Genomic DNA, 12,652 nt, shown 5'->3' with positions numbered 1-12,652 from the left:
TTTCTCCTGTTCCTTTGATTATAACTCAGTTGGAACTAACATCCACTAGACCAGGGGTGGCCTACTCCGGTCCTCGAGAGCCATAATAGGCCTGGATTTCAGGATATCTACCATGAATATGCATGAAATAGATGTGTATTTAATTCTTTTATTTATTTATAATTTTTTGTATACCGAATTTTTCATGCGAATATATCAAACCGGTTTACAGTAGGTAACAAATATTTATTTAATAATATTTGCATTTCCAAAAGGAAAAGGAAGTAAATACATGGTTTCATAATATAATTAAGACTAAAATACTAATTAGCATAGTAAACTAATTGTTAATAAAGTTTAAGTTATTAGAGGCAGGATAGTGAGTGCAGAGATAATAAATTTAAAAGTATACATTACCTTGATATATGTCCAGTATTCATAAAACATTAATTTAATAGTTCTTGGAAGGCTTGTTTGAAAAGTCAGGTTTTGATGCCCTTTTTAAATAATTTGATGTCAGGTTCCAATGGAGGCAGTGCATGTAAATCTATCTCATGTATATTCATGGTGGATATCCTGAAACCCTGGCTTGATGGGGCTCTTGAGGACAGGTGTTGGCCACTCTTGCACTAGACTATAATGCTATTGGTCTTTATTAACAACAGTCCTAATAAATAATCACTAATGGTACAGACCTAGTGGCTCAACAGTGGTTTTGTACGCTGGAGATCTGGGTTTGAGTCCCATATCAACTCTTCTGCCCCCTGGGTCAGCCAGGGCTGGGGATGATGCAGGGATGAAGTCCCAGTCATTACTCAAACGCAGCATCTAGTGGCTGAATTTGGGGCTCATGATTACAGGTTTCTGGAAGGAACCCTAGTGCTGTCACCAGCTGAGGACTGTGGCTGCAAATACAGGCTTAAGACTTGAGAGAGGATATAAAATAGGGGAAATATTCTACTTTGGTTTGATACATAAACAAATTCCAATGTGGAATCCAACATCCACTCTCCTTTCCCCCATGTCCCTCACCCAACCTTCCAAAGTACTACCAGTGTCTTATAGTGTTCAAACTGCTGCTCTGTGCAGGTTACTCCAATGCCTTATATCAGTCTATCCACCTTCTCTATCCCCCAATGTTTTAAATCTGATATATTATCACACAATGTCTCAGAAATAATTTTCAGCGGAATGTTTAAATTATCTCTTTTTACTAATGGATTCATATTCCAAAATTCATATTTTCAATTTCCTAGTATTGCCCCCAATCGCTCTTCCTTTCCCCCATCCTTCAACCAGATCTTCTCAATCCAGCTTTCAGCCGGAGCTTCTCAACCCTCTCCTTCCTCGTGGCCACCCGATTCCCCTGGGCTCCACCACGCCCATTCTATTCCGCTTACGCACAGCAATATATATCAGTCGCCTTTCTTTATGTATCGCTTGTTTTCCACTGTTTTTGCTGCCCCATTATTTTTGTCATTCGTTTTTGACGACCTGTTTATTTATAATCAAATTTTAACTATAATGGTTTTATTTATAATTGCTTATCTATAATTATTTTTTTCTATATTCACCTGTTTTAGTTACAATTGCTTAGTTACAATTATTATTATTTTTTTCTATATTCACCTGTTATTTAATGATTTGTCGACTTGTTTCAATGTAACGCCATAGCTGCGACTGTTCTGTTTCAATGGAAACCGATATGATTTGATATTTTTATCAAGAATGTCGGTATATAAAAATTCTAAATAAATAAATAAATAAAATAAGAGGTAACCCACTGACATGGGGTTAAGGAACAGGACCACTGCTTCCCCCCCCCCCCCCCCCCACTCATATGCCTCCATCTCCCCAGAAGGCCTAGCCAAAGTCATGTTAAAAATAACAAACTGAGCCATAAAATGGTTATTCCAGGGCAGCCCTGGAATAACCATTAAGCAAAATAAACACATGCGTACAGCACCGAGGGAAGGGGGCACCAGAGAGTGTTGAACATTCACATTTTTTCTGTTGCCCCCTAGTTATAAGACAATTATTTGCTTACATTGCTTACTATTTAGTGTTAAATAAACAGAATAAAAAAAAACCCAGTTTCTATTTAGTTTAGTTGTGGGGTCTGGCCTGGAGGAAAACTGAATTTTTAATCTCTTGTCTCACCTTCAGCACTTACTGAGTCTTAGTGTCTTGTCCGTAAAGCAATGGGAGGGCCGAGGGGGCGCCATTTCTGGGCTGTGCTTAGGGCATCGGTCGGCCTTAATCTGGCCCTGCTCACACAGCTTTACTTCCTGCTGTTATATCCTTGTGTGATATTCCACAGGCACACAGATTGGATTATTAAGGCACGCCTGTAATACTAGTCAAATACTTTTTAGCGTTAACATCTATAACTTCCAGCCGGAGATGCTCAAGGAGCCTTAGCAATACATTATCAAAGTTCCTTAAGGGCGAGGAATTTTTTCATTTCTTTTTAATCTGAAACAGAAAAACAGGTCCTTCCTTCCCAGCTGAGCTGTCTCGCTGCGTCCAGCTCAGGCCATGACATTCTGTACAGAAATGCTGGAAGACGAGGCAAGTGTGTGGCCAAGCCAGGCCCATGATTGACCGAACAGCATTCCAAGCATTGTCATTGCAAGATACTTAACCAATCAGGCGCCAGATTGTAGTGGTAGATTCTACATGGAGAGGAAGGAAAGGGAAACATCCTCGGGGCTGGTGCAAGGGTATTAGGCGTCCCTTGCGCCCCCCGGCTCCGACCTCATTCACTCAGACAGCCTCCCCCCCCCCTTCTCATACACACTTAGGTTCCTTGTCACATTCACACACGCACCCTTACACAGGCCCCCTCCCTCTCTCACTAACACCATTGCTCTCCAGTACATACACAATCCCACTCACTCACTACCTCTCTCTCACGCACGCACACACACACAGAGGCTCCGCTGGTGGCCTGCCGAGACTCTGCATTTCTCGGCCGTGAGCAGGATGGGCACTGCTGGCAGCCCGCCGGGCCTTTGCCACTCGCGGCCTGCCAAGTCTCTATTCCTCTCGGCCGTGCGTGGGAATGGATTCCACTCACAGCCCCACATCTACTCCTAGTTCGCTTATTAGGGTGCACCGGCCCTGAACATCCTGTAACCCAAGTTCCTGTCTAGGGCCTCTGGAGACTGGATATAGTTTTGGGGGTCAAGTGTGTGTGTGTTGGGGACGAGGGGGTTCCCTACAGATTCAAAATGTGTGATTTAGGGGTGGAGAGTTGGGAGCCTGAGCTTAGTGCTGGTCTCACCGAATCAGCTGCCGAGTGGTCGTAGAATAGGGTCTCCAGCTCATCAGGGACAGGCTGAGCCTCCTGCGTTTAGCCCCATTGCATCTATGGAATCTTCTTCAGCTATAGTTTCTCTTAAGGACAGCGGGAGCTACAAAAGTCCCAGAGATGCACTGGCAGGAGGCAAAACTAGGACTGGCTCAGTCTGTCCTCGGTATCCTGGAGTCCATCTGATCACCCTATTCTAGAATCCTGTTAGAAGCTGGGTTCCATCCCGCTCTGCGGCTGTAGAAAGGATAAGAGACACAGCAGGGGATTTACCCTCACACAGGACTTTGGAAGCTCCACATCACCATGATCCCCGTGAGATTGCTCAGTCGGGCTCTGTGCATTTCCTCCCCACAGGTCAGAACTTCTGCAGTGTTGCAATGTCTCCGGCCAGATGGTGATGAGCCAGGAGAACACTTACCTGGGCCAAGTGATCACGTATGAGGTGGAGAGGAAGCATAAAGTCACTGTGAACGAGGAGCTGCTCGCTATGCTTCCAGAGGTAGGAGGAAAACAGGCCCCTTCAAAAGTTCTTCTGATCCACCCCTAAGCCCGTTCCCATCTCCATTGTGACACGTATCCAGCTTGAGTTGATACTGATTGATTCCATGTCACCTCGGACAGGCTGATCCAGTCCCGGTTGGGCCCCCCAGGGCATGCTGGGAGGTGTTAGCTCAGATTTCTCCTAAGAAAATAAAGAACTGCATCGTGCGGCATAACCATAGAGGTAAAACCAGGACTGGCTCGGCCTGTCCTACTGACCCGGAATCTTCTGGTGACCTCACCTTTAATCTATGATCCCTTTTCTCTTTCTGCTCACACAGAGCTCACCTTTTCCCAGCAAACCCTATGGGACTTGCGCAGTGGTGGGCAACGGAGGGATTCTATTGGACAGTTGCTGTGGCTCCGAGATCGATAAGGCAGACTTTGTCATCAGGTAATAGGGTGCTAGACCTTTGGGGCAATCCAGTCTTAGCATTGGCATCTTCCCAGTTAACAGAAAGTCAGAGTGAGAAGGTTTGAATCCTTTGATGGCCACTGCATATCTTTAAGCAAAGTCACTTGATCTTCTCTCCGCTCCTATATAGACATTAACCTGTACAGGGATCTTGCACGGCGGTGTTTACAAGGTTGCAACTCTGCATAAATAATAAATAAAATTATTATTACTTCATTGTTGCAGGTGCAACTTGGCGCCCCTGAATTATAGCAAAGATGTGGGGCTGAAAACGAACCTTGTAACAGCAAACCCAAGCATCATTATAGACAGGTACAAGATCGTTTCCTGTTACTGAGGATTGTTCAAATAGCACTACAGGACGTATGCAGAATTGTACAGGCACCTATAGGGCTGCACGGTCCCTGATCCATGGAGTTTACATAGAAAATAATAGTCATACAAAGTAGCCAAACGTCCCACTTGTGTGTAATAATTCAAAAAACACCGTGTTACGGATTTTTTATCTCATTATCAATGGGCCTCATATATAGGCCTAAAACTCATTGCATGTAGGCAGAGATTATTCAATGCCAGGTTGTAATCATAGGTCCAATAATGATTTTTTTATGCTTGTGAGTTCACCAATAATCGTTATCCATTTGAACACGGTGTTTTTTGAATTATTACACACAAGTGGGACGTTTGGCTACTTTGTATGACTATTATTTGTTGCATGGCTATTACCCGTCTATAGAAACAGCAGTGAGAGTTGGATATTCTTTGTTTACATAGAAAAGCTACACACCCACACCCAAAACAGATAAAGAGGCCTTGGGTTAAAATCAACAAGGGAATAACTGGAAAGAGCCCAAACAAGGTAGAGCTATTAGGTAGTAAAGGCGCAGGAAATAAGATCTCTATCTTAGCAAAACTGATATAAAAAATAGATAGGGCAGGAAAGGTAAAGAGCAGGAAGGGTGGGATATAAAGTAAGATACATTAGCATTTCAGCACTTAATCGTTTGACAGAAAGGCCAGAACCTCAGAGAAACGTACAGTTTGCCATTAAAGCCGCTTCCCTTCACCCCTCAGCACAGGAGAGGCACCAAAATCACTGGCCAAATAGGGGTGGATTTTCAAAGCTAGTTCCACGCATAAAATCCGGCCTTATGCGTGTACGTGACCGTTTATGTGCGCAGACAGCCCCTCTGCCCCGGGGGGGATATCTGCATTCATAAATCCATTTCGTGTGTACTTTTACAAAGGGGCATTCTGGGGAAGGGGGGGGAGGGGGGGAGGAAGCTGTGGCTGGGAAACCATTTACACACAAACGTTTTCTTTTCAAAATTATACGCACGCGTCTACGCGCACGCATGCCCACTTGTCCCAGATCAGGTGTAAACGAGTGTGTGGTGGCACTCTTTCCCCGCCCACCCAGGGATTTTCAAAAGCGCGTCTGCTTTGAAAATTCAGGCTGAGGTCTCCGGGCCTTTCCTGCATGCCGACTTCAGTCCTGCGCGAGCCACTGAAACTCGTCCTCCTAAGCACAGATTGAGTGGGGCTTTCTTATTCTTGACTGCATGCAGGTTCAACACACTCAACAAGCAGCGGAGGCCCTTTGCTGAGATGATGAAGGTCTACCAGAAGTCTCTGGTCCTGATGCCCCCTTTCTCCTATACCATGAACACGGATGCCTCTTACAAAGTCTTCTACGCCCTGCAGGACTTCAACGCCTGGCAGAGGGTCATCTTCTTCCGTCCTGAATACTTACTGAACCTGAACACGTACTGGAAGAAGAAGGGCATTACAGCAGGCAGGCTGTCCACAGGGATCATGCTGGTCACTGCGGCCCTGGAGCTCTGTGACCAGGTCACTCTGTATGGATTCTGGCCTTTCTCTACTGACCTGCAAGGAAAGCCGGTCCACCAACATTACTATAACAACCAGCAGCCTGGCACCATCCATGCTATGCCGCAGGAGTTTTTCTTCTACACCAAGATGCACAGCCAGGGGGTCCTGCGGCTCCAGGTTGGCAAATGCGCCTAACGGAGGAAGAAAGGAGAATCCCCAGCACTTCCTAAAGACAGGCAGATCAAAAAGGGAGTTCAAAGGGTCCAAATAATTTGTTCCTCTCTTGGTTTACCACCTCCTCCCCTTCCAGATCTTCTCGTTTCTGTTCCTCAGAAGGGACCAGGCATGGGTGCGACACCTCCCCTCGCACAGCTGAATCGCCTCTCCATCTGTTCACAGTGGGCGAGTCTTCAGCCTCGCGTGGCCTCTCCCCCCCCCCACCAGATAAATCTGTCCCTGCATGGTCAGCGGGCAAACACTGCGTTCAGGCTCAGACATTTTCACTGCATTAACCAGTGGAGCTCTCAGCCAGAAAAAAAAACACAACATAAAAAAACTTCACAGCAAAGTAATGGAAAAAGATAAATGTGGAGAATGCTGTTTAGACATGGTCTTGAGCTAACGCCAACTGACCCTGTAATCACAATGTTTCAGTCTTATATTTACCCACTTTAGCCATTGTTGTAGTGCTGTATTCTTGTTTTATGTCCATCAGTGCGACGCCCGCATGAGGATTTGATGAAGGCCTGCTCTTCGTTCGCCTATGCTGTATTCGTGCTTGCTGAGCGAGCATCCTTTTGTAAGGCAGAAAACATTGGGCTATACATGGGAAATTTAGTAAATGTTTCTAATTTATGGTATTTGATGGTGTGCTGGCTGCGTTTTTGTCTCTATAGCAGTAATCAAATAGCTCCAGGTCATAATAGACAGGGTAAGCCAGTCCTGACTGTGCCCCAATGCATGCAGAGACGTACTTTTTATTTCTCCAAGAAAAGCAGGGAACTATATCTCCCTGCCCGCAGTGGGAATACAGCCAGGAAACAGAGGAAAAATCACTACCGTAAGGAAACAAACGTAGATTCAATGACCATAATATAGAAGATACAGTTTGCATGCAATACCGGTGCAAGTTACAATAAAGAGAAACCCGAATTAGACTGTACTCACAAATCCCATAGTACCACAGTAGACCAATGATCCCATCTAGTCTGCTCAGTTCATACTGCCAATCTCTCCTTATCCAGGACATTCATCCTCTTCATTTGCACTCCATCATCTTAGGCAGATAAGCATACAAATGCACCACCCCCTCCCTTCCCATGTCTAACCTTAAAGCTTTGTAGTGACCTACAGAGCTATCAGTACTAGGGTGGACATGGCTCCAGCTGCTAGTTTAATCCCATCATCCTAACCTAGCTTGGCTGTTGACTGAACATCCAGCCTCCTTGGTCCTTTGCATAGCCTGCCAGTCAAATCCAAGTATGTGATTGCCTACGTTTCCATTAGGACTTCTAGTTATTATTTAATCCCAACACCCAACACCTTCCTTCCCATGTCTTACTACCAAGCTTTAACAGCTGCCAAAACAGGTGAGACTGTTACTGAACAACAGGTTTCCGCAGTCCCTGTGGCTTTGCTAAACATACCCGGCTGCCACCTACCTGCTGGCGCCGACCTGATTAGTTGCTGGGGAGTCGTTTCAGTGGCCTGCAGTTACATTAGGTTGTGTGTCCTTTCATCACTTTTTATTTCTTTCTTACCCCTCCTTAACCAGTCTGACTTCCTGCTCGACTCTTGAGATAAACCATCATCTTTTTAGTAGATGCAATTTCTAACTGAACTGCATTGTTCTTCTTCCAGGACAGGGCTAGAATAGCTCTTGCGGCATGGATCAAGTGTCATTCCAGCAACTGTGTAAGAGTTTTCTTAAAACACGTTATTGAAACCTCAAGACACACAATATTCTTCATCAGTAGAAACATAAAATAGTTCAAAGAATATCTTAAGCATTAGTGGATACAGTAAGCATCAAAAGCAGTTTAGAGAGACTATTCAGTACTAGAGGCGTGCCCTTATTAATAACAATGATGCAAAAAATTTCAAAGAATGACAAAGCAAAACTACCTTTAGGAAAAGACAATGTCTTTAAACTATAATACCATTAACTGCATGTCTCCTCTCTGCTCCAAAAGGGTTTCCGTTCACGCCAAGCTCATGCCAATGCCAAACTCTTGGGATATTTTCCCATGTGGGCGAGCTGCCAACTCTAATACCAGCTTTCTGGGTCTTTGAGGGACTCCGATTTCATCCAAGTCCCCGGCCAAGCAAAGAGAAGGCAACAGCATTAATAAAACCCTGGTAATGACAGACATTACTCGCTGCCAAAAAGACACTACGGCAACCCCACCGGCAAAGCGATGTCATGGTGTCTGCGCGTTCTGTGCCACAATCTGAGCACAAGCCCCCATCTCTTACTGCCCATGAACACACCGTGAGTAGATTTCCAAATTCTTCTCCGATCCTCTAGCTTAGCATCTGCAGAGATTATTCAGCTCTTCTTTCCTAGCATTAATAAGATGTGGCGAGATGATAGAAATGTTTTTTTATTAGGAAAAGAGAGATGAAAAAAAATTGTTTCACCCTATTTGAACCTACAGGGATTCACACATTGGCTTGGTATTTAAACCCTTTCCTATTGAGACCTCATAAATCTGCCAAAAAACCCTCAACCTATACAACGCCTACTAGATGAGAATGTGATTATGGCCATTTCCAGGTTGTTACGCCAAAATGCAAAAAGGAGAAATATTCTTATGAACAGTATCAGAGCATCGACATAAACTATGCCATTTTGAGAGATTTGCATTGTAAAGGCATCAGCCCAAGAAACCAAGTGCAAGGATCAGGACGAAGCTATGCCATGCCCAAACATGTAGTACACCTCGCCCTCCACAACCTACGTCTAAAAGATGCCAGCTCTGCATACCCTCTCCAACATAGCAGGCTCACAGATAAGAACATAAGAACATAAGAAAATGCCATACTGGGTCAGACCAAGGGTCCATCAAGCCCAGCATCCTGTTTCCAACAGTGGCCAATCCAGGCCATAAGAACCCGGCAAGTACCCAAAACTAAGTCTATTCCATGTTACCATTGCTAATGGCAGTGGCTATTCTCTAAGTGAACTTAATAGCAGGTAATGGACTTCTCCTCCAAGAACTTATCCAATTCTTTTTTAAACACAGCTATACTAACTGCACTGACCACATCCTCTGGTAACAAATTCCAGAGTTTAATTGTGCGTTGAGTAAAAAGAACTTTCTCCGATTAGTTTTAAATGTGCCCCATGCTAACTTCATGGAGTGCCCCCTAGTCTTTCTACTATCCGAAAGAGTAAATAACCGATTCACATCTACCCGTTCTAGACCTCTCATGATTTTAAACACCTCTATCGTATCCCCCCTCAGTCGTCTCTTCTCCAAGCTGAAAAGTCCTAACCTCTTTAGTCTTTCCTCGTAGGGAAGTTGTTCCAATCCCCTTATCATTTTGGTAGCCCTTCTCTGTACCCTCTCCATCGCAATTATATCTTTTTTGAGATGCGGCGACCAGAATTGTACACAGTATTCAAGGTGCCGTCTCACCATGGAGCGATACAGAGGCATTATGACATTTTCCGTTTTATTCACCATTCCCTTTCTAATAATTCCCAACATTCTGTTTGCTTTTTTGACTGCCGCAGCACACTGAACCGACGATTTCAATGTGTTATCCACTATGATGCCTAGATCTCTTTCTTGGGTTGTAGCACCTAATATGGAACCCAACATTGTGTAATTATAGCATGGGTTATTTTTCCCTATATGCATCACCTTGCACTTATCCACATTAAATTTCATCTGCCATTTTGGATGCCCAATTTTCCAGTCTCACAAGGTCTTCCTGCAATTTATCACAATCTGCTTGTGATTTAACTACTCTGAACAATTTTGTGTCATCTGCAAATTTGATTATCTCACTCGTCGTATTTCTTTCCAGATCATTTATAAATATATTGAAAAGTAAGGGTCCCAATACAGATCCCTGAGGCACTCCACTGTCCACTCCCTTCCACTGAGAAAATTCTCCATTTAATCCTACTCTCTGTTTCCTGTCTTTTAGCCAGTTTGCAATCCATGAAAGGACATCGCCACCTATCCCATGACTTTTTACTTTTCCTAGAAGCCTCTCATGAGGAACTTTGTCAAATGCCTTCTGAAAATCCAAGTATACTATATCTACCGGTTCACCTTTATCCACATGTTTATTAACTCCTTCAAAAAAGTGAAGCAGATTTGTGAGGCAAGACTTGCCCTGGGTAAAGCCATGCTGACTTTGTTCCATTAAACCATGTCTTTCTATATGTTCTATGATTTTGATGTTTAGAACATAAGAACATAAGAAAATGCCATACTGGGTCAGACCAAGGGTCCATCAAGCCCAGCATCCTGCTTCCAACAGTGGCCAATCCAGGCCACAAGAACCTGGCAAGTACCCAAAAACTAAGTCTATTCTATGTTACCATTGCTAATGGCAGTGACTAGTCTCTAGGTGAACTTAATAGCAGGTAATGGACTTCTCCTCCAAGAACTTATCCAATCCTTTTTAAAACACAGCTATACTAACTGCACTAACCACATCCTCTGGCAACAAATTCCAGAGTTTAATTGTGCGTTGAGTAAAAAGGAACTTTCTCCGATTAGTTTTAAATGTGCCCCATGCTAACTTCATGGAGTGCCCCCTAGTCTTTCTACTATCCGAAAGAGTAAATAACCGATTCACATCTACCCATTCTAGACCTCTCATAATTTTAAACACCTCTATCATATCCCCCCTCAGTCGTCTCTTCTCCAAGCTGAAATGTCCTAACCTCTTTAGTCTTTCCTCATAGGGGAGTTGTTCCATTCCCCTTATCATTTTGGTAGCCCTTCTCTATACCTTCTCCATCGCAATTAATTATATCTTTTTTGAGATGCGGCGACCAGAATTGTACACAGTATTCAAGGTGCGGTCTCACCATGGAGTGATACAGAGGCATTATGACATTTTCCGTTTTATTCACCATTCCCTTTCTAATAATTCCCAACATTCTGTTTGCTTTTTTGACTGCCGCAGCACACTGAACCGACAATTTCAATGTGTTATCCATTATAACACCTAGATCTCTTTCTTGGGTTGTAGCACCTAATATGGAACCCAACATTGTGTAATTATAGCAAGGGTTATTTTTCCCTATATGCATCACCTTGCACTTATCCACATTAAATTTCATCTGCCATTTGGATGCCCAATTTTCCAGTCTCACAAGGTCTTCCTGCAATTTATCACAATCTGCTTGTGATTTAACTACTCTGAACAATTTTGTGTCATCTGCAAATTTGATTATCTCACTTGTCGTATTTCTTTCCAGATCATTTATAAATATTTTGAAAAGTAAGGGTCCCAATACAGATCCCTGAGGCACTCCACTGTCCACTCCCTTCCACTGAGAAAATTGTCCATTTAATCCTACTCTCTGTTTCCTGTCTTTTAGCCAGTTTGCAATCCACGAAAGGACATCACCACCTATCCCATGACTTTTTACTTTTCCTAGAAGCCTCTCGTGCGGAACTTTGTCAAACGCTTTCTGAAAATCCAAGTATACTATATCTACCGGTTCACCTTTATCCACATGTTTATTAACTCCTTCAAAAAAGTGAAGCAGATTTGTGAGGCAAGACTTGTCCTGGGTAAAGCCATGCTGACTTTGTTCCATTAAACAATGTCTTTCTATATGTTCTGTGATTTTGATGTTTAGAACACTTTCCACTATTTTTCCTGGCACTGAAGTCAGGCTAACCGGTCTGTAGTTTCCCGGATCACCCCTGGAGCCCTTTTTAAATATTGGGGTTACATTTGCTATCCTCCAGTCTTCAGGTACAATGGATGATTTTAATGATAAGTTACAAATTTTTACTAATAGGGCTGAAATTTCATTTTTTAGTTCCTTCAGAACTCTGGGGTGTATACCATCCGGTCCGGGTGATTTACTACTCTTCAGTTTGTCAATCAGGCCTACCACATCTTCTAGGTTCACCGTGATTTGATTCAGTCCATCTGAATCTTTACCCATGAAAACCTTCTCCATTACGGGTACCTCCCCAACGTCCTCTTCAGTAAACACCGAAGCAAAGAAATCATTTAATCTTTCCGCGATGGCCTTATCTTCTCTAAGTGCCCCTTTAACCCCTCGATCATCTAACGGTCCAACTGACTCCCTCACAGGCTTTCTGCTTCTGATATATTTTTAAAAGTTTTTTACTCTGAGTTTTTCCCTCTACAGCCAACTTCTTTTCAAATTCTCTCTTAGCCTGTCTTATCAATGTTTTACATTTAACTTGCCAATGTTTATGCTTTATCCTATTTTCTTCTGTTGGATCCTTCTTCCAATTTTTGAATGAAGATCTTTTGGCTAAAATAGCTTCTTTCACCTCCCCTTTTAACCATGCCGGGAATCGTTTTGCCTTCTTTCCACCTTTCTTAATGTGTGGAAT

At 43.5% G+C, this 12,652-nt stretch overlaps 1 protein-coding gene across 1 annotated transcript in view; it reads left to right on the top strand.

The window, feature by feature from the left end:
* LOC115078688 (alpha-2,8-sialyltransferase 8E-like) overlaps positions 1 to 6,943 on the top strand; it is a 29,102-nt gene extending 22,159 nt beyond the window's left edge. Inside the window, exons 4-7 of the mRNA XM_029581659.1 lie at positions 3,650 to 3,794; positions 4,117 to 4,229; positions 4,476 to 4,562; positions 5,819 to 6,943. Of these exons, the coding sequence (XP_029437519.1) occupies positions 3,650 to 3,794; positions 4,117 to 4,229; positions 4,476 to 4,562; positions 5,819 to 6,278 (805 nt within the window). The 3' untranslated portion in view covers positions 6,279 to 6,943. The remainder of the gene's footprint in view (positions 1 to 3,649; positions 3,795 to 4,116; positions 4,230 to 4,475; positions 4,563 to 5,818) is intronic.
* The last annotated feature ends 5,709 nt before the right edge of the window (positions 6,944 to 12,652 follow it).

This window comes from Rhinatrema bivittatum, chromosome 16 (assembly GCF_901001135.1).
Source record: "Rhinatrema bivittatum chromosome 16, aRhiBiv1.1, whole genome shotgun sequence".
In the NCBI taxonomy this organism is placed as follows: Eukaryota; Metazoa; Chordata; class Amphibia; order Gymnophiona; family Rhinatrematidae; genus Rhinatrema; species Rhinatrema bivittatum.
Note: the sequence above shows the minus strand (reverse complement) of the source record. Positions and strands in the feature narration are given on the sequence as shown.